This window comes from Alnus glutinosa, chromosome 1, assembly GCF_958979055.1.
Source record: "Alnus glutinosa chromosome 1, dhAlnGlut1.1, whole genome shotgun sequence".
In the NCBI taxonomy this organism is placed as follows: Eukaryota; Viridiplantae; Streptophyta; class Magnoliopsida; order Fagales; family Betulaceae; genus Alnus; species Alnus glutinosa.
In genome coordinates, this window is record NC_084886.1 from 19,118,041 (window position 1) to 19,140,291 (window position 22,251).

Here is a 22,251-nt window from a genome sequence, read left to right on the forward strand (position 1 = left end):
CCCTGGAAGCAGATGAGAAAAGAGTAGCGGCTGTTGACGACACAATCGCAGCTTCTAAACTGGACGGAGCAAAAGACTTCTCCAAGAAAGTCTCCGGGGCAGAAAACTCCGAAGGAATGGAAGAGGAATGCTCTAAAAATGCCGGAATAGTTGCAATCGAGAAGCCTAACGCTTCCAGCGCTAGAGAACCCAAACCCGAATGTTCAGAACCCAAACTGACTGGGAAAGCGTCGGATCCATAAACCGAAGCAAAGCCCATCTTTTTGGCCTTCTTGATGTTGGGCATAAAGCCCATCCTCCTGGATCCAGCCCGTAGATGGGCCCCTCTGAGCACAGAAAAAAACACGTTTATAGGCTTGGATAAGCTTTCTAATTACTAATAGCCTAAAAGGGAAGTAATTTCTGCAACTGGAAACTGTTTTTAATTTTGCAGTCTTCCTATTGGCATTCTTGTGCTTTTCTTATATTCTAATGACTTAATGATGCAGCCATGAAAGAAGATAAGTTTTAATAGCTGCTTTTCTACATGATTTCATTTTTAGAAAAAGTTTAGTATAGTGGGGCCACTTACAACTTTCAGAGGGTTTAGAGGTATAGGATTTCGAAGATAGTGTCATAGGATTTCTAGGGCTACACTTTTTAATTGGAGTCCACGGATGTCAAGACTCTGATAATGGAAGTGAGTGTCTTGAGAATCTATGCAAGGTTACCTTGTTTACTCTAATGAATTGAGACTTCGATAATGTAATGTAATAGCGTGTTTTGAGTATTAAGGAAAGTTTGTTTAGTATTTTTTTTTTTTTTATAAGTGCAAATTTTATAAATAACAGCGTAAGGCACCCCTAGTACACACGATGTATATGAGAAACAAACACCTCAACACCGACCTGCTCCAGACAACATCCCACAAAACAAGCCAAACCCCTAAGCCCTCTCAACCCACAAGCTTATCTTCCCGGATATGCTCCTCATTAAGGGCAGAGAGGAAAGCCATAGTCTTATCCTCTTGCCCCTTGGATCCGAACCCCACCGTAGAACATAATAGAGACCACTCCAAAGGAGAGAAATCCTGGACACCACCCGCAAACTCAACTACCGAAAGAGTATCAACCAACGAGCTAGAGAAGTGGGATGACGCAGAATCACCGCAATCTGCTAGAAAATGGAGGGAACGAGCTAGACTTGAGAAACCCCTGCCTGAGAAACCTCACATCATTGTGCTCTCCTTGACCCACAACCAACTTCGGCTTCCTCATGTCCTTGCATTTGCACTTATACTGAATCAGAGTCTTAGGCGCAGAATCTTCCAAGGATAATTTTGGAGGAACCCTACCTTCCGGCAAATCCACCTCAGGCGAAGATTGAGGAAGAGAAAAACCTTAACCAGTAGAACCCAAAGCAGAACCAGCACCCAGAACTAGCCATGCTTCCTTCCTCTTCCACCACCTTGCATCAACGTTTTCCAACTTCATAGCCTCTTGGGCTACGGGAGGGGGCATACTCATAAGGCCAAGAGTATCTCACAACCACTCTTCAGTGGCAGCACTAACAACCACCTTCGGACCTCTCTTAGCCTTGGACTTGCAGAAGTAGAAATTCAAAGGCTTAGACACCGGCGGCCCACGCCCCAAATCCACATGACTCTGCACTTGGGGGTTAATCATTGTCTGATTAGCTAGAATCTTCTCCTGAACAGCTGCCAAGGAAGCCACAGAAGTAACCGAAAAATGAATAAGAAGAGAATTGGTGCCCGGATTCGAACCCGGGTCCAAAACTGTATCTGGACATGTACCCGGATTCGAAATCATACCCCGATCTGAAACCGAACCCTGACCCAAACCGGACTCTGAAACTACAGAAGTGAGCTCACGCCCCGCAATTACAAACCCTCTAGCCTTCTTCAGGATGGGCTTATACCCAACTCGAGCACTCTTGACACCTAGAGAGAGTTTAGGCTTCAGACCCAACTCAAAGAACTTGGCCACAGTAGTTGAAACCTGGTCCAAGTCTGACCTGAGGAGCCCGAGAAGCTTCTTCTAAAATCTAGGATACTCTAGCTTCATCTTCCTAACCTTGCCGCCTCCATGACTCCAGATCTTCTGTTTCTTCTCCATTAACCCCGATAACTTCTCCTCCAAATCAAATTAGTTCACCTCCACTCATATCCTCTTTGTCTCTAAACAGCGACACTGGCAGCAGATCCAACTCGCACATCTCTACCATTGGCATTGGCGTAGCTGAGATCTTAACAGAAGAACCAACCGCCCCATGCACCACCTCCGCGTAAGACGAAATCACCCCACCCTTCTTGGGGCTAACCCTAAAAGAATTCCCCCGGAGGAATTCTGCAACTCCTTCCCCTCCAAAGAACCCTCTGCAACCACCATCGACCCAGACATTGATTCTAGAAACGCCACCATCTTGCTAAGCTCACCCGCAACTCGCCTCCAACCCTGCACTCCATGACTGGCCTCAATCGTCAAGCTCTGAAAAACCACATCACAGAGGACGAACCGAGAAAATAATTGGGGAAAAAGTATGGCTAGGGCGGCAGTGTAAGATTCACATGTAATATATTTATCATGATCTCTAAGGAATACACACAATCAGGATTTTGTTTAGTATGTTCATCTCTCTGTCTCCTCTCTTCTTCCTTATCGTCTTTATCTTCTCTCTAAAACTCCACGTGCTCTTCTTAAGCTTTTTTGGAAGCAGTCAGCTGTTCATTTCTTTATCTTCCATCAAAACCCAAGCCTTAGTACCCTTAGTATTATCTACCTGTAGCCATTCCTTCAACTAGCTGCAGTTCAGAATTTTCTGAGTTTCTTCAATTTCCTGTGATGATGCATCCATCAAGCTTTTGCCCAAATAATCTCCAATCAGTCAATATGGGGCGGCTAGTGACCCTCTATGAACTAAGAGCCCTCAAAATCGTAAGTTCCCTATTCTTAGCACAAAAATCAATCACACTGTAGGCAGGCCTCCAAGAGAATTATCTCTATGACATTTGGGCTTTTGCCTAAGAATAATTAGATTTTGCGTTGCAATGTAGATTATATTAGCAAGGGATGCAATTATTCCCTGCACAGTAGAGGTTTCAAAGAAAAAGAATTTAAAGTTTTACCAAATCTTGACAGTTGTGGGCGGGGGCTGTTAAGCACAATGAACCATCAGTGTTAACCAGCCATCACTCTCATCTGGTTTCCTCCAGATTTCTCGAGTATTTTCCAAATCCTGTTTCTAGAAATATTATGTAAACGAAATGCAATCTACTTCTTGGTTGTCATTGCTCTATCCAATCTTGTATATGCATTTATTTCTAGCCTTGTAGCATTTGTTACTTGCAGATTTGCCATTGTCCTAAACTATGTTGCATTGTGCTCTACGTCAGTCAGTTAATTTGCTATTGTGGATCTTCACAGGAAGGTTTGTGGTGTCTTGGATGGCAAAACAGTGGGATGCAGTCCAGGGATAGGATGAACTTGACCCTTTTGGGAGGTATGCCCCAAAAATTTGTACATTTTGCAGTGAGCCCCAGGTTTATTACTGATGTTGCTGTGTAGTTACTATAGAACATTGAGTATACCATCTTGCACTACTGTTAGAGCTTAAAAATTTGAGGGTTGGATCTGAGATGAAATTTAACATATTATCCGAATATGTCGTTTGCCATTACTCAAGTCTGAGGGCTTGACTCTCTAATTCAATAACTTTGATAATTTGGAGTGAAAGCATTCCACTTTTTCTGGAAATTAACATTAAGTCTGTGAAATTGTCCCTGGTTTTGATAAAATTTGGAACTGTTACTTTATGAAAGAGAACTGGTGACTTGGTATGTCCTTAAGAGAGTTGGAAGATATTGATAACCGGGGTGGGCTACAATTAATACTTTGTTGCTTTGATACGCCTTCTAATCCTCAACACTGTAAAAGCATACCAAGCCTCTGGGCTTCCTGTAGAATTTTGTGGATATTAAACTCCTTTATTGCAAAGTATCAAATCTCTGCAAGAACCTTAGCATGTTATTTGCTTTATCAATGTTGTTATTGATAAAGCTGTCTTGTAATGGTTGTTAAAAACTACCAAAAAATTCTCTTCATTAGTAGTAGAGTTGGCTTTGAGACCCCATAAGATTAGGACTTGCCTTGACATTCTCTAGAAGCACTATATAATAATATGTCAGAAAGAATCAATTTTTTATTCCTACTGACAGCTGTCAAGAATTTCATGAGTATTAACTTGATATAGCTCCATGGGCATGATTAATGAAAATTTAATGACTTCTTCTGTTTGTTCCAGATCTAGTCCTTTCAAATAAGCTAGTCTTGTATGACCTCGAGAATCAAGTCATTGGATGGACTGAATATAACTGTAAGTATCATATTATCTTTCCTTTGTTCTATTCTAACTTTTTTATTATAATTTATTTTAATTCAAGTTCTATCTTAGAATATGTTTGGCCTAAGAGCCCTAGCTATGCATATAGTCAGGCCAACTTGCTCTCTTTGTCATGGCCCTTGAAGTCTTGTTCCACGTGTTAAATTGCATGTGATGCATGCTATTTTGTTGTGAATTTACATGGCCCTTGGTACACTTCTTTCATCTAAGCTGAAGGGAGGGATGGGATGGTGTTAGGGTGGGTCTTAGCTTCCGAACTTGCATTATAATAGTTCTTACCAATTGAGAAGATAAGTTCCTCTAACCATGAAGTAGCAGCCATTGTGGAGTTGCTAAAGAATTTTAGGTATCAGTTTTTCGTCTTTTTAGGGTAGAGTGAGTAGTGCCCAATTGCATGATAGAGTTATTGGATAGTTGGAGTGGCTAGTTTGGTAGTCATCGTTGCTTAGAAGCTTGAAGGATGGCTCCCCATTGTGTGATGTGGTACATCTGGAGAGAACGCAATTCCCGTAATTTTGAAGACTGAGAAAACGATGATAGCTTTAAAATATTTATTGTTCAAGACTCTATGTAGGTGGATGGTTGCTATCAATAGTTCTCACGTTGCTAAGGATAGCAAGAACAATGTGCTTCTTGTTAAATTCTCATTTCTGAGATATCTTATAGATTGGGCTGTTGTTTATGTTTCTAATTTTTCCTTAGGGAATTTGGTAGATCTGATTTGTTTTAAAGGTTGTAGTAGCAACTTAGTAGGAAAGAAGGTCCATCTTTCCCGTGGAAGAAGATATGGTGTGCTAAGGCTCCGACAAGGGTGGCGTTCTTTGTATGGACTGCAGCTTTAGGAAAATTTTTGACTCATGACAATCTACGAAAGAGGAATATTGTGGTTATTGAGTGGTGTTGTATGTGTAAAAAGAAAGGGGAGTCTATTGATCATCTGTTACTTCATTGCGACACCGCCCGTGAGCTTTGGAGTTTTGTGTTTTCTTTATTTGGAGTTGAATGGGTCATGCCACAATCGGTGATGGGTTTGTTGACTACTTGGGGTGCTTTTCGAGGGCATGGCCTAGCAAAAAATGTTTGGCGTTTAGTTCCTCACTGTGTTTTGTGGAGCATTTGGAGGGAGCGGAATGCGAGGCTTTTTGAAGATGTCGAGACTGTAATGGTAGTTTTAAGGAAGCGTCTTCTTAACACGCTATATCTATGGATAGCTCCCCATCTTTGCCACCTAGGTGTTTCTACTTTTGTAGACTTTCTTAATTTATTAGTTGTTCCTCCTGTTTAGGGGCTCTCTTGTATACTTCCCGTGTATTAGGGTTGCGCCCCTCTGCGCTTTTTTATTGAATTTTAAATTACTTATCAAAAAATTAGAGCCTTGGTTCTCTTGCATATTCTGTGTACGAGGATTTCGCCTTTTTTAATAAAATTATTATTATTCATTAAAAAAAAAAAAAAAAGAAAAAAAAAAAAGAGCTTTGTAGAGTTTCTGGATATGTGCTCATTTTCCTCTCCTTAAGCGGGTGTTTCTCTTGTATACTCCATATGTACTTGGATTGCACCCCTCTGCACTTTAATAAGATTGATTTACTTATCAAAAAAAAAAAAATCCATGCCTATGACAAACTAATGAAGACTTTAACACCTTATTCTGAAGGGAAAAATTTGTGATACTAAATAATTATTTGTGCTTATTTATACTAGTGTATTCTGATAAATCATGCAATATTAATTAGCATCCTAGAAGATTAGATATAAGAGATCAAAAGAATATTCTAGAAGTTTAGAGCGGGGCAGAAAAGTTTTTTCTCTCTCTCCTCTTGCTCTCTCCCTCCCTCCACTAGTGGTGGCGCGTGTAGGTGCGTCCCGCTAGCTTTCAGCTTCAGATCGCCATATTCTCTCTTCCTCTTTTCTTGGAATAGCTAGGCTTGTTTTTTCCCCCATTATTTTCTTGGTTCGTCCTTTGTGATGCAGTTTTTCAGAGCTTGACTCTTGAAGCCAGTCATGGAGCAAGATTTGTCGTGGAAGCTAAAGATTTCTTTTTTTTTTCTTTTTTCTTTTTTGACAAAGTTTGGTATATCAGAGCTTCGCTTAGAGGAAAAAAGGAAGTCTTTCTCAAGGGTGGTGGTTTTGAGCTCACTGTGTTCCACTTGGTTGGTGGCCACGGTGAAGGAGGCGTTGAAGTTGCTGGGGGTTGAGGACTTTTTTAAGTCTTTTCAAGAGGATTCGAAGGTGCTGATTGTTCGAAGAGGTGGAAATCAGGTAGGTAGGTTTTTGGAGGTGGCCTCTTCTGCAGTTGGTGGCCAGAAATGGTTTATTTGGCCCTCTAAGGGTTGAGAAGGGTGGGGGGTTGGAGGCGAGTTGCGGGTGAGCTAAGCAAGATGGTGGCGTTTCTAGAATCAACGACTGGGACGATGGTGGTTGCAGAGGTTCTTTGGAGGGGAAGGAGTTGCAGAATTCCTCTGGGGGAATTCTTTTGGGGTTAGCCCTGAGAAGGGTGGGGTGATTTTGTCTTACGCATAGGTGGTGCGTGGGGCGATTGGTTCATCTGTTAAGATCTTGGCTACACCAGTGCCGTTGGAAAAGATGTGCGAGTTGGATTTACTGCCAGGGTCGTTTAGAGATGAAGAGGATATGATTGGCGGTGAACTAATTTGATTTGGAGGAGAAGTCACCGTGGTTAATGGAGAAGAAACAGAAAATCCGGAGTCATGGAGGCGGCAAGATTAGGAAGATGAAGCTAGAGTATCCTAGATTTTATGAGAAGCTTCTCAGGCTCCTCAGGTCAGACTTGGACCGGGTTTCAACTATTGTGGCCCAGTTCTTTTTTTTTTATAAGTAATTTCAAATTCATCAATAAAGCGCAGAGGGGCGCAACCCTAATATACGGGAAGTATACAAGAGCGCACCTAAAAGGGAGGAACAGGTAATAAATTTAGAAAGTCTGCAAAAGTAAAAACACTTAGGTGGCAAAGACTGGACGCTAACCAAAGAAATAGCGTGTTAAGCACACACTTCCTTAACACTACCATTACAGTCTCTACGTCTTCAAAAAGCCTCGCATTCCGCTCCCGCCAAATGCTCCACAAAACACAGTGAGGAACTAACCGCCAAGCTTTTTTAGCTAGGCCATGCCCAAAAGACGCACCCCAAGTAGTCAACAAATCCAGCACCGTTTGTGACATGACCCACTCAACTCCAAATAAAGAAAATATAAAGCTCCAAAGCTCACAGGCGGTGTCGCAGTGAAGCAACAGATGATCAATAGACTGCCCCTTCTTTTTACACATACAACACCACTCAATAACCACAATATTCCTCTTTCGCAGATTGTCATGGGTCAGTATTTTTCCTAAAGCTGCAGACCATACAAAGAACGCCACCCTTGTCGGAGCTTTAGCACACCATATATTCTTCCACGGAAATGAAGGGCCTTCTTTCCTACTAAGCACTTCATAATGGGGCCTTACTTCAAATAAGCCACTTGTAGAGGGATTCCAAACTAACCTGTCACCCTTTCCTTGTCGAATCGAAGTGGAGTACAACCGCTCGAAGAAAGAAAGCACCATCTCCATCTCCCAGTTCTTTGAGCTGGGTTTGAAGCCCAAACTCTTTCTAGGTGTTAGGAGTGCTTGGGTTGGGTTTAAGACCATCATGAAGAAGGCTAGAGGGTTTGTAACTGCAGGACATGAGCTCACTTCTGTAGTTTCGGAGTCCGGTTGGGGTCAGGGTTCAGTTTCAGATCCGGGTACAGGTCCAAATGCGGTTTCGGACCTTGTGTTCGGATTCGAGTTCCGATTCTCTTCTTATTCATTTTCTAGTTACTTTTGTGGTTTCCTTGGCGGCTGTTCAGGAGAAGATTCTCGCTAATCAAACGGTGATTAACCCCCAGATACACGGTCATGTGGATTTGGGGCGTGGGCCAGCGGTGTCTAAGCCTCTGAATTTCTACTTCAGCAAGTCCAAGGCTAAGAGAGGCCCGAAGGTGGTTGTTAGTGCCGCTGCTGAAGAGTGGTTGTCAGATACTCTTGGCCTTATGGGTATGCCCCCTCTCGTAGCTCAAGAGCCTGTGGAGTTGGAAAACGTTGATGCTGGGTGGTGGAAGAGGAAGGAAGTAGGGCTGGTTCTGCTTTGGGTTCTGCTAGTTCAGGGTTTTCTCTTGCTCAATCTTCGCCTGAGGTGGGTTCACCGAAAGGTAGGGTTCCTCCAAAATTATCCTTGGAAGATTCTGCGCCTAAGACTCTGATTTAGTTTAGTGCAAATGCAAGGACATGAGGAAACCAAAGTTGGTTGTGGGTCAAGGAGAGCACGATGATGTGGGCTTTCTCAGGCGGGGGTTTCTCAAGTCGAACTCGTCCCCCCCTTTTCTGGCATATCGCAGTGATTATGCGTCGTCCCACTTCTCTAGCTCATTGCTTGATTCTCCTTTGATGGTTTAGTCTGTGGGTGGTGCCTAGCCTTTCTCTCCTTTGGAGTGGTCTCTGTTATGTTCCACGGTGAGGTTCAAGTCCAAGGGGCAAGAGGATATGACTATGGCTTTCCTTTCTATCCTTGATGAGGATCATATTCGGGAGGATAAGCTTTTGGGTTGAGAGGGCTTGGGGGTTTGGCTTGTTTTATGGGATTTTGTTTGGGGTGGGTCGGTGTTGAGGTGTTTGTTTCTCGTATACTTTGTGTACTAGGGGTGCCTTACGCTGTTATTTATAAAATTTGCACTTGTAAAAAAAAACGATTAAATACAAGAACACTATTAAATTTAGCATATATTTCCTAATGAGCAATTGTTAGTTTCCTCATGTCTAATTCAGCCTTGGGAATATTACTAAAATTCAAATTCTAGAACCTTGACTAATATTAATAGGGAAAAATAAAAATTCAGTTTTTGAGTTTTCAATTGTGACAATTAAGTCCTTAAGTTTTACCCATGTTTCAAATCAATCCTTCCGTCCAAATAATTAACTGTTCATTTACCATACGAACAATTTACCAATTTACACCCAGCAACACAACGCCACGTCATGCACAAAAAAGAAAAGGAAAAACTAAGAGGTTGGGGGTGGTTTGGCTACCACCCCCAAGTGGCCACCCCCTCATCTGGGAGATGGTGGCTGGACCGTTCCCCACTTGAGGGGGTGGCTTCAGGTTTTGGGGTGGCCTAGGTGTGGTCGAACCATCTCTCCAAGCTGGTTTTATGGTGGCTCGCGCCCCCTCAACAACCCCCTAGGGTTGGCCAAGCCCCCAGGTGGGTTTTCTTTCGGGTTTTTGTGAAATTACCTTTGTATAGAGAATTGTGTGAGAAATTATTCCTATGTTGCCTCTGAGATTAGATGTAGTTTGAGGATTAATGAAACCCAAGGTTGTTTCAGCTTGGTATCTTTATACTTAGTTCTGCATTAACAAAAATATAGAATTTGGTTTTTCTCAAAGTTGCCTTTGTCTTAGTGCAACGGTAAGAGTTGTAAAATATTGAACCTAAATGGACAGCTTCAATCTTGAGAGTGGCTATTTTATGCAAAATTGCTGAAGGTTAGGACAATATCCAGATCCTCCTAGGACCTTGTTTTGGCGGTACCAACATTAGTTATTTACTTCATTGCGGCCTTTGTGAATTCCTAAGAAGAGCTGGCTTTTGTTGATTAATGATTGAGTACTATAAGAGAAATGTTTTGCACTATTTGCCTTGCTAGAATAGAGCATAGGCTTGTGTATTTATAATAGAGGAATTACAAGTATACTGAAATACTACTTCTGCATGGTGTAGCAGAAGATAGATGATAAGTATAAAGTTTAAATTCAAACTATTAACATATCTAACTAACAAGAGATAGTCGACTATGATAGGACTTATCTCTTAGTGTTTGAATTTAAGTCTATGACTTAAGGATTAGATGTACAAGATCTATCTCTATCTTTAGTTGAGCAGCCGAGAGTCTTGAGTCTTTGTATTGGATTGAACTTTATCACTAACACGCCCCCGCAAGCTAAACGGTACAGTAGTAATGTTTAGCTTGCTTCTAAGTAGACTAAATCTTGAAGAAGAAAGTGGTTTGGTGAAGATGTCAGCAAGTTGGTCTTTGCTGGACAGGAACTTTATCAATAGAGATTTGTTAGCAACCATGTCACGAACAAAATGAAAATCAATTTCAACATGTTTTGTTCGTGCGTGGAAGACCGGATTTGAAGAAAGATAAGTAGCTTCAATATTGTCACACCATAATGTTGGAGGTTTAGTAAATCGTATACCAATCTCTGAACAAAGTGATAGAATCCATGATAGCTCAGCTACTGTGTTAGCTAGGGCCTTGTATTCGGCTTCAGTACTTGACTTAGCAACAATTTGTTGTTTACTGCAACTCCAAGAGATAAGGTTATCACCAAGAAAAATACAATATCCACCTGTGGAGCGACGATCGTCATGGCTACTAGCCCAGTCAGCATCGGAGTAGGCTTGAATATAATTTACAGTGGAGCGTTGAAACTGAAGATCATGCTGAATGGTGTGCTTGAGGTAGCGAAGAAGTTGCTTAACAGATTGCCAGTGAAGTTCAGTTGGTTTTTGCATAAACTGAGAGAGTTTGTTGACTCTAAAAGAAATATCCAGCCGAGTAATGCATAAATATTGTAGGGCTCCAACGGTACTTCAATATAGTGTAGGATCATTGAATAGGTCTCCTTCAAAGGCAGAGAGATGAGTTGATGATGCCATAGGGGATGTGGTTGGTTTTGCCTCAGTCATCTTGGTACGTTTCAGAATGTCCAAGATGTATCTCTGCTGAGATAGTACAACACCACAAGAGTAGGGTAACACCTCTATTCCCAAGAAGAAATTAAAGGACCTCAAGTCTTTTACTGCAAAATCACGGTGAAGGGCAGCAAGAAGATCACGAATGGCAGCATGGTTAGAACATGTAATCAATATATCATCAACATAAATGAGGACTAGCAAAGTATAGCTGTCCTTTTGAAGGATAAAGAGAGAGCTATCCGACCGAGAGATAGTGAAACCAAGCTGAATGAGTGTGTTGCTTAATCTGGAATACCAGGCCCGTGGAGCCTGTTTCAATCTGTATAGAGCCTTTGTAACTTGCAAGTGTGATTAGGGAATTGAGGGTGAGCAAACCCAGGTGGTTGGGCCATGTAGACGTCTTCCGAGAGGTTTCCATGGAGAAAAGCATTCTGGATGTCTATTTGATGAATAGGCCAGCCACTTGAAATAGCAAGGGAAAGGATTAAGCGTACCGTTGTAGGCTTGATAACCGGGCTATAGGTCTCACCGTAGTCAATACCCGACTGTTGATGGAATCCTTTTGCAACAAGGCATGCTTTTTGGCGATCAATTGACCCATCAGCCTTTCTTTTCAACCGAAATACCCACTTGCAGCCAATAATATTCTGGTTAGATGAGGGAGGAACAAGGGTCCAGGTCTGATTTTGTAAGAGAGCATCAAATTCAACATTCATGGCGTGGCGCCAGTTTGGATCTTTCATTGCAGAGGTGTAACAAGTAGGTTCTGAATCCGGGAAAGTAGACTCAGCAATGAGAGCATGGGGAATGGGGTAACGGACTGTGACTTCAGTAAGGGTTCTGACTTGGACAATGTTGTTTTTGGATCTGGTTATCATGGGATGAGTTGATAGAGGGGGTTCCGGGTTTGGGGATGGAGTAGGGATTAATATATTGACTGGAGATGAGAGTGGAGATGATACCTGGGTAGTGGATGGAGATTCAGGAGCTGGACTTTGAAGTTGGGAAGTTGAGACAGCTTGTGGAGTTGAGGAGATCACGAGCGGGTGCAGTGATGCTGGAGTCCGAATAACCATAGGAGAGGAATTGCCATGAACCTGCAGAGATGATATGTCGTGTACCTGCAGAGGGGTATTGGAGGAATCTGTTGGAGGCTGGATTTTGAGGGGAAAAACACTCTCATTGAAAACTACATCCATTGAGATGTATAGACGTTTGGTAGGTAGGTGTAGACATTTGTACCCTTTATGATGAGGGCTGTATCCTAAAAATAAGCATTCTAAGGAGCGAGGCTGAAGCTTATTTGAGTTATAGGGTCTCAAATTAGGCCAACAAGCGCATCCAAATGTACGTAAAAATGTGTAGTCAGGTTTGCATTTGAAAAGAAGTTCAAAAGGGGAACGATTTTTGAGAACCGGAGTAGGCATGCGATTTATTAAGTAGCATGCAGTTGAGAAAGCATCATCCCAATATTGAGAAGGCACATGTGCATGGGATAGGATAGCAAGACCGGTTTCTACAATATGGCGGTGCTTGCGCTCAACCGCACCATTTTGTTGGTGCGTGTTAGGGCAAGAAATGCGGTGGGAGATGCCAAGAGAATGTAATAAGGTGTTGAGAAGGCGATATTCGCCTCCCCAATCAGATTGGACAGATTTTATTTTGAAATCAAAGAACCGCTCAACATACACTTGAAATTTTATAAAGATAGTTGTTACATCAGCTTTACAAGAAAGTGGATATAACCACGAGTAGCGACTAAAAGCATCTAAAAATGAAACTTAGTACTTAGAGCCATTGGTAGAACAAATGGGAGAAGGACCCCATACATCCGTGTAAATGAGTTCTAAGGGGCACTTGGCTTGAGATTGTGACAAGGAGAAGGATAGTTGCTTGCTTTTGGAGCTTAAGCAAGCAGGACACATCTCGGAGTGCTTTGTGGAAAGTACTGGTAGATTAAAAGATGAAAGAACGTGGTGAACTAGCTTAAAGGCCGGGTGGCCTAGCCGAAAGTGCCAATGAGGAAGAGAAATGCGCTCACCAACAAGAACAGAGGGGCACGGTTTATTTGATGTCGGCGGAAACTGGTAGAGACCATGGTTATTCAGGCCGGGGAGCAACACCTTCCCCAATCGACGATTCTTCAAGAAAAAATAATGAGGATGAAACTCAAAGAAAGTGTTAGTGTCTTTAGCAAATTGGTGAACTGATAACAGATTTTTGGTAATCATAGGGACATGCAGAACATTATGAAGATCAAAATGAAGAGAAGGGGAATAAAGACGGCCTTTGCCAATGTGATGGATAGGCAAGCCCTCACCATTACCCATTTGGATGCGATCATTGCCAACGTACTCAGCAGCTGAAATGTTGAGGTTGGACAAGTTGGAGGTTAGGTGGTGAGTAGCACCCGAGTCAGGATACCGGGTGAAATCAGAGGTGGAACCGGGTGTGGAGAGGTAGGCCTGCATCGGAGGTGAAGTTTCACTGGGGTAAGTGTTGTCAAACCGGGAGTAGCAATTGATAGCTAGATGGCCGAGTTTGTTGCAAATTTGGCACAGCGGGCGATTGCCTGAGAATCGGTTGCTGCCACGGCTAGTAGAGGGAAATCCACTATCCCTGCCACGATTAAAGCGAGGTGGTTGACGAGGAGGAGAGCTTCCGCTAGAGGAGTTGTGGTAAGGCTGACTACGGCCTCCACGGTTGCTGCGGAAGGAGGATGGACCTCGAGATGCAACGTTAGCACCTGAAACAACAAGGTCAATTGCAGTAGTCTAATGGTCCAGGCATTGTTCATGCGCAAGAAGGTGACCATAAAGTTCCTCAATCGGCAAGGGCTCAACACGGATTTGAACCGAAGTGACAAAGGGATCGTATTCCGACCCAAGACCTGCAAGGAAGAAAGAAACCATTTCAAAGTGACTGAGTGGTTTGTTCACCATAGCCAGTGCATCAGCGAGTTGCTGGAATTGCTGATAATAGTCCATGATGGTGGAGTTGCCCTTCTTGAGGGTGGCCAATTGAAAATGCACATTCATCGTGCGGGCACAAGACTAAGAGGCAAATAGCATCTCTAGCGTCAGCCATGCTTCTCGGGAGGTGGCACATCGGGTGACATGAGAAAGCATATTCTCCGAGAGAGAGGAATTGATGACAATAAGGATCAGCTGGTCCTGCATCTGCCAATGGAGGAATTCGGGATTGGGACTAACTGATACAATCCCATCAGTTGTAGTCACCATAAAAATTTTGACTCATGACAATCTACGAAAGAGGAATATTGTGGTTATTGAGTGGTGTTGTATGTGTAAAAAGAAGGGGGAGTCTATTGATCATCTGTTACTTCATTGCGACACCGCCCGTGAGCTTTGGAGTTTTATGTTTTCTTTGTTTGGAGTTGAATGGGTCATGCCACAATCGGTGATGGGTTTGTTGACTACTTGGGGTGCTTTTCGAGGGCATGGCCTAGCAAAAAATGTTTGGCGTTTAGTTCCTCACTGTGTTTTGTGGAGCATTTGGAGGGAGCGGAATGCGAGGCTTTTTGAAGATGTCGAGACGGTAATGGTGGTTTTAAGGAAGCGTCTTCTTAACACGTTATATCTATGGATAGCTCCCCATCTTTGCCACCTAGGTGTTTCTACTTTTGTAGACTTTCTTAATTTATTAGTTGTTCCTCCTGTTTAGGGGCTCTCTTGTATACTTCCCGTGTATTAGGGTTGCGCCCCTCTGCGCTTTTTTATTGAATTTTAAATTACTTATCAAAAAAAAAAATGTCGGGGGTGGAGAACAGTGAGTTCCATCCACATAACCGAATAAATTGCCACCCTTGAGATGGGGAACAATTTGCGGAATCCAGTGGTTGTAATTGCCGGATGTAAGCTTGAGCAGGTTAAAGTGATTGAAGGTAACAAGTGCTGGTAGGGCGGGTGGGTTTGTAGCCAAGGTGTGGTTTTCAACTAGAGGTTGGTTGACAGCTGGGGGAGGATTTCCAGTGGGGGGAGTGGCAGCCATAGAGTTGGTGGGAGAAGAGAAATGGACGTTTGTCGTAGTGGGCTCTGATACCATATAAGAGAAATGGTTTGCACTATTTGCCTTGCTAGAATAGAGTATAGGCCTGTGTATTTATAATAGAGGAATTACAAGTATACTGAAATACAACTTCTGCATGATGTAGCAAAAGATAGATGATAAGTATAAAGTTTAAATTCAAACTATTAACATATCTAACTAACAAGAGATAGTCGACTATGATAGGACTTGTCTCTTAGTGTTTGAATTTAAGTATATGACTTAAGGATTAGATGTACAAGATCTATCTCTATCTTTAGTTGAGCAGCCGAGAGTCTTGAGTCTTTGTATTGGATTGAACTTTATCACTAACAAGTACTGATAATCATCCTACAATTACTCTTGATGCAACTATCAAGAGAAGCAAAAAATGAGCTTTTTTCCTTCTCTAAAACATAATTTGTTTGGAGGCATGCTTGTCATGATTTGATATTCAATTTCTTCTTCTTCTGTGATATCATTGTGTGTAAGGCCAATTTTGGTTGAAATATGTTATTGCATTTGTATATTTCACGAGTAACCATTGCCCACAATAGCCTTTTGAGAACTAATTTAAGAACTTAGTAGGATTACTGTGTGTTGGACCTTTACCTGTATTTACACCTTAATTTGCTAAAATTGCAAGCAAATAATAGTTAATAATATCCTTGAACCTAAACAAATTAATTACATTTCGTGATTTGCTAAACTCTAATTTAAGGATGGAACTCTGAGTTTTATTATCCCAGGCTAGTTGGTTTTGGTTTAACGCTTAAAAACCTGATATGAACTATGATACTTCTGACTCAACTTGTGACCCTAAGTTGGAAGTTAGAAAGCCTGAAAAAATTCACTGAAAAGTTGTCATGGTAATTGCTCAGGAGTTACTAAAAACTGTTGCACTCAAATTGCAAATCTTACGTTGTTATTATCATTCTTCTGGTTTGTATGTTTGACTTTATGATGGTTGATTTCAGGCTCTTCAAGCATTGAACTGAAGGATGAACAATCTGGAACAGTACGTTTAGTAGGTTACCACTCTCTTTCTTCTGCTTGCAGTTTGAATACTCGATGGGCTATAGTTTTGTTGTTTCTAATTCTGCTGCTGCACAATATTTTTACTGAAATGCTACTAGACTTCAGCTAATACAAAGTACCAACAGTCAAGATAAAGAATCAGAAAATATGAATATAAATAGAAAATCATGAGATTCATTGATAAGATTGTGCTCCGAATACTTTTCTCTGTTGTATATTTATTTTCATGCCTGATGTGGAAACAAGCTAGGGTTGTTCATTGTAGCAATGCTTCACTGTGGGTTAAATTTTTCAACCCATTGTGAATATGTGGAAATTTATGAAACTTAGAACCAGCTTTGGGTTTTGAAGTATATATCATTTGAACTTTGTAACTTGGCGTATGCTATAATACCGTAGATTGTCTTAGATATGTGTGAGTCTCACATTAGGTGAGTAGATTGTGAAGGTGTTATGTGGGTGCTAAGTCCTGGTAGAAGTTTAATTAATTGTTGTACTTTACATCGAAATTTAACAATGATTGAAACCATTTATAGATATGTATTTTCCTACTAAAGATCTATAAATTCTATTTTCTTCTCTAGACACAGTCTTGCTTAAATATGATTGGTTCTTAAGCTTACCTTTATTAACCAATCAATTTGAGGTAATGTAGTTGTGGGTAAGCTTTATGGAAGAAAAGGAGGTTCCACAGAAACTAGGTCAAAGAAGTAATAAGAAGTAGCCCTGTTCACACTGATTCAGTTCAATTCAGTGCAGTTTTTGTCGGTCTTCCTATTTCTTAACCAGTTCAGATAGTTTTTCGGCCAATTTACTCTTTTTTTTGCCTGTTCAAATGGTTTCTTGGTTGATTCAATGGTTTATCGATCTATTAGGCTATATGGGCAACCACTAGGTTTGTTGCTCAAGGGGGGTATCAGAGTAGAGTGTCTACAAGCTGTCGGTATATCTCTATGTCGTTAAGCTTGGTCTTCATATCGTTTGGAGTTATGGCGAGTTTATGGCACCGGGCTCTTCATATTGTTTGTTGAATTCTCAGTTCTATGCTGGATGTCGGTCGTTGGTTGTATTGATCATTGATCAAACGTAAGTTGCTGGTTGGATTGATCATGTGAAATGTGATTGTTGTTGGTTGTTGGTGGTATTGATCATCGGAATCGTGATCATTGGTGTTGAATGTTGGTTGTATTGATTGCCAGAAACGTGGTCATTGTTGCAATTGTTGGTTTCTCTGTCATGTTCCCTCAAAAGGTGATCGTCATCGCTGGTTGATGAGATCCAACCGTCCTTTGTATTTTGCAGCGAGATCTGACCGGCCTTGATGTTTTATAGTGAGAACCTACCGGTGTTGGCGTTTTAGTGGAATTTTAGCTTGTTTGTGTTTGGTTTAGTGCATTTTCTTGTTAATTTTTTTTTTATAAAGTCTGTCTTTGTGTTTGTGTTTTCTAAGTTCTAGCTTGAGGGGGAGTATTGGAGGTTGTTTGTTGCAAGCTGAGCATTTATTATTTATATGCCCAAGCTTGAGTAGGAGTATTAGAATGATAGGAGTTTCCTTCTAAATTTTTTTAGAACTTGTGAGGTGTCCCCACTAGCTATCAATTCATGAGCTGTATTGTGTAACCACTTTACCTATATGTTTGGAAAAATGAAATGGAGGCAGTAAGGAGATTGACCCCATTTCTCTTACATTTACATATTCCCATCATAATTAATAATATAAATAACTATAATGGAGGAAAAAAGAAGCTATAGAAGGATGAGAGTTTGCTTCTAGTGTTGAAACATAGTAGCTATGATAGCTACACTAGAGTGTCAACATAAGCTGAGTAAAGTCATTTTGTTCCTTAGTCATGAGCAAATTAAGCATTTGAGCAACCTCATTTACATGGTGGTTAAGTATATTACCTATGGTATAATTGTGAAAATCTGTAGAACTTTATGCCAACTCAAGGCTAATAACTGACTATTGTGGAGTTGAGGATTGATAGTGAGATCGTTGGAGGTTCTGCAATCGAATGTCAAGTATTCTTTAGATTCCAATTTTAGGTTGCATGTGATTTTGGTAGTCTGGTTGTCTTAACGTCTACAGGAACCAAACCTGTCCCTCTTGACTTTGGTGGTTTAATTGTATTGCCATAATGATAAGGGAGAGCCCCTTCTGTCCAGTCATGGCAGAAAACAAGGGTTTTATGCCTACCAATAAGAGATTGCTACATCAGCCTGGAACAAGGAAAGCAAGTGTTGTCAAAACACTAGATCTAATCCCTTTTTTCACTCTTTTGGTCTTGAAAAAATAAAAATAAAAAATCTCCCAGCCACCGCCCACCTCAGACGACGCCACCACCGCCGGTTCCGCCGCTCCGCCACCTTTAACTTCAACCCCTCTCCCTCTCTCTCTCATGGCATGGGTCTCTCTCTCTATGGTTTCACCAACCAAGTCATGTCAGAATTCAGTAAGGTTTTCAAGATTACCCATCTGAAAAATAATTTTCTTCTTTGGAACAAATTTTTAGGTGGAATTATGCAGTTGTGGTTGATGGTTTCTGGGGTTTGGAACGATTTTGGTCTGCAAATGGACCTTGATCCGCCATTGGAGGGTAGACTTCAAGAGGTTGAAGAAGAAGAAGATAATTTTTCTTTTAGGTTTTATTTTTCAAATTTATATTTTAGATTTTACTACCAAGAAGAGAGAGACAAAGATAGCGATTTAATCAAACTTTTCACAAGACCCGATTTGGAAACCCAAATTTGGAAAATCTGCAAAATCATACCATTAAAACTCACCGGAATCTTGCCGGTCAAATTGTTTCCAGAAAGTTTCATGTTTGACAGAGAAGAAAGCTTCCCCATAAAACTTGGCAATGGACCCACCAAATTGCAACTCATGCAAGAGAGATTTCTCAACTGGGGTGAGTTCTGCAACTGAGTAGGGAACATCCACCCAGTGCTGGCATTCAAGTTGATGGAATCCAATGCCTAGACCTCCAGACTCACAAGCCCATCAAAGAAATCTCCCAAGATGGTATCAAGTCTGTTGTAGTCCAAGTAAGCATTTTTTAGATTGGTTAAGCCGCTGAAAGACAGTAAGGTTCCGGTGAACTAGTTCCTTTGGAGGCCAAGGTTTGTGAGCATGGAGAGCTAGTTGAGGTTCTGCGGTAGAGGGCCAATCAATCCCATATTTTGGACCTGAATCTGGCTGACCCTATTGTTACCGTTGCAATACACATGCGGCCACTTAGACCCACAAGGGTCAACATCGTTCTTTGGCCACTTGAGGAGCTCTGGGTTCTTCAAATTTTTCTTGAACAGGCTGAGAATTGCAACATCATTGGGGTCGGTGGCATTAAATACCACCGCAAGGAGCTCTGGCAGATCTGATTTTTTTGGAGCTCTAGTGTATCCGGTTGATTTTTTTGGCAAGTTCCAGCAGATTTCGCATGTATCCGGCAAAATCTGGAAATTTCTGTGGTTTTAGTTGTTTCTGGTAGCTGTTTTGGACTTTTCCGGCGGAGTTGCTTGAGGAAGAAGAACCGCTGAAGCTAGAGGAACTGTCGGAGAGAGAGGTTGAACTTACTGGTGAAGGAGCGGCGGTTTCCGATGTGGGGCAGTGGCGGCAGCATCTGGGTGGGTGGTGCGCCGGTGGCTGGGCTGTTTTTTTTGTTTTTTTGTTTTTCAGACAATAAGAGTGAAAGAAGGGTTAGATCCAGTGTTTTACTAACACTAGTTTTTCTTGTTTGATGCTGATGTGTCAATATCTGATAGAAGCTATACTCAATGATGAGGAAGAAGGATGGTAGAAGTTTAAGCAGTTCTCATTTTGTTGCTTTTTTAATATGAAAAGGGAGAAACTATGGAAGAACAAAGACAAACTTGTGTTATTGAGTATCCTATTGGGATTTCCTTCTTTTCTATGTCACTCTCTTGCAAGACTTAAAATACGTAGTGCTAAAGTGAATTGCATTTCAATTATCCTTATGAATGCCTTATTGATCGTAGAATGTCAACTAGTTTTATTTAAAGTTGTGACTTTATTTAGCTAGTTATGTAATTGATTCGGTAGAATTTCGCTATTTAATTAGTTCAATCCTTGTATATATCGCTAGTGTTTGTCCTCCTAAAAGGCACATATTCAGTTTTATCTTACCGTTCTGTTAGTGGTAGTGTGTATGTAAGCTTCATTTATATTGCCGGTCACGTCTTAATAATTTAAGCTTTTGGAATAAGTGGTTCATAACATGTTATCAAAGCCCAGTTGTCTGTAAGGTCCTTGGTTTAAATCTCGGTAAACCCTATGCTATTAATTTATTCTCTTTTGCACATGGAAGTCTTGTAATTTGTTCAATGTTATTTGGATAGACTTACATGTCAAGGAGAGTGATAATATTTTAGGACATGTTTGGGGGACAATCAAAAAAGAAATGCTACATGTATTTAAACTTTTACAAAGGGAGCCTAGTAACTGATGTTGAACTTATTTATTGGAAATTTTCAAAACAATTAATAAAAAGAAATGCTACGGGTACCAATGAATAAGCTCCACATCATCTTAGTAAGACTCTATTTGTAAAAGTTTAAGTACATGTAGCATTTCTCCAATCAAAATAGAGCAAGGATAGAAATTAGTGGTGTTATTATTTTCTAGGAATTAGTATTACACTGTGGACTACTACAGCTAGTCCTATTCATTAGATTGATTCCAATACTATGGACTAGAACTCAGCTATTCTTTAGAACAAAACGATACATTTGTATATTTGTTGATTAAATGCAAATAATTATATAATGTTTATATAATAATATGGCATATGCCTTGGTTCAATTCCCGCACTAGGAGTTCTCCTGGATCACCTGATACACAGTTCTGGCAGGTGGGATCATGTATTCCAGGTTTACTCCTCATGGGTGGGTTCGAAGGGTCCTACCTTGATGAGATTGCATAGGATGATACATAAATTTATAATTAATATGTTTGTTCGCATTTATAATTTTAAAAATTAAAATTTCTTATTCTAAAAATAAAAAATACGCTTTAAGTGCACGTGCAGTTCGATTGGATTTGACAGTGGGGGCTCTGTTAGTTTAACGGCCTAGCACCAGCTATTTCTTTTTGCAACTCCGAGTTCCAAAAACATTTTCACAGAAAAATAACGTCATAATCTCTATTTTATTTGTGTGATTGAGTACAATAAACAAGAAAATGCACTGCTCGTGGGTATCCATGATTTCCTGATCATGGATGCAAGCTCTAATTGTAAATTCCTTTTACGTTCCAATCCGATCATGACACCTGTGGTATGCTTCTTGCTTGATCTTAGTTGAAGGGTTCATTTGATGAAATACAATGCATTTGTTAAGAGATAATTCTTCCCTTTGCTACTAAGCAACTGTCTTTGTTGCGGACAAAGTGGATAAAATAGAAGAGGAAAATACAAAAACAACTGTTGACTTAGTAAAGAGGCCTGTCACTCGCACTGGAAATACCAGGTCGTAGGGTGCATCAGAAACTTTTGATGAGAGTAGTTGAAGGATAATTTTTGCAAGGGTGCCAACGGCAACCCACCGTTGATGACGCAGTCATCGTAGCGTAGCACTTTGAGTAGCCTGGGATTGACCAGATGTTGAGTAAAGTTTCCGCAGTTCAGATGGATATTGATAACTGGGCACATAGGGCATTTGTTCTGCACTTCCACCATGAATTTTGGAGGGTCGTCGAACCCAACCTGAGTCTGTTGCACCGTCGGAGAATTGGCTGCACAATTAGCTCCCAACCCTGCAATTTGTTTTAGCATCTGGTTAGCTTCCAAAAAAAAAAACACAGATAATTTGTTAATTGTGTATGTGGGTATCTTGAGAGAGAGAGAGAGAGAGAGAGAGAGACCATGGTATAAGAGAGAGGAGAATGTAAGGAAAGAGCAGAGAAGCTTGGAAGCTGGTTGGGTTTGCATTTTCAGTACTGCCGAGACTGGGTGAGGGGAGAGTTTAGGTGGCTGCATTCCCCCGTTATATAGACAAAAAAAAAAAAAGGA

The 22,251-nt window shown here is 41.1% G+C and overlaps 2 protein-coding genes across 3 annotated transcripts in view; one reads left to right on the forward strand and one right to left on the reverse strand.

Moving 5' to 3' along the window:
- LOC133876215 (aspartic proteinase 36) overlaps positions 1-16,599 on the forward strand; it is a 49,357-nt gene extending 32,758 nt beyond the window's left edge. For both annotated transcript variants that reach the window (XM_062314503.1, XM_062314511.1), the window contains exons 8-10: positions 3,423-3,498; positions 4,300-4,371; positions 16,165-16,599. In XM_062314503.1, coding sequence (XP_062170487.1) covers positions 3,423-3,498; positions 4,300-4,371; positions 16,165-16,334 — 318 coding nt within the window. In that variant the 3' untranslated portion in view covers positions 16,335-16,599. The remainder of the gene's footprint in view (positions 1-3,422; positions 3,499-4,299; positions 4,372-16,164) is intronic.
- Positions 16,600-21,571: 4,972 nt separating this feature from the next.
- Positions 21,572-22,251, reverse strand: LOC133876230 (uncharacterized protein At1g05835). Its single transcript, XM_062314518.1, has 2 exons — positions 22,104-22,251; positions 21,572-21,995 (listed from the first exon to the last, which is right to left on the reverse strand). Exons 1-2 carry the CDS (start codon positions 22,216-22,218, stop codon positions 21,688-21,690), a joined length of 423 nt encoding a protein of 140 aa, XP_062170502.1. The 5' UTR covers positions 22,219-22,251; the 3' UTR covers positions 21,572-21,687.

Bases quoted from the DNA above. Each gene is read 5' to 3' on its own strand.
- LOC133876230 (XM_062314518.1), bottom strand. From the start codon at position 22,218: ATGCAGCCACCTAAACTCTCCCCTCACCCAGTCTCGGCAGTACTGAAA. The intron at 21,996-22,103 runs GTCTCTCTCTCT...AACAAATTGCAG, and splicing joins CTCCTCTCTCTTATACCATG to GGTTGGGAGCTAATTGTGCA.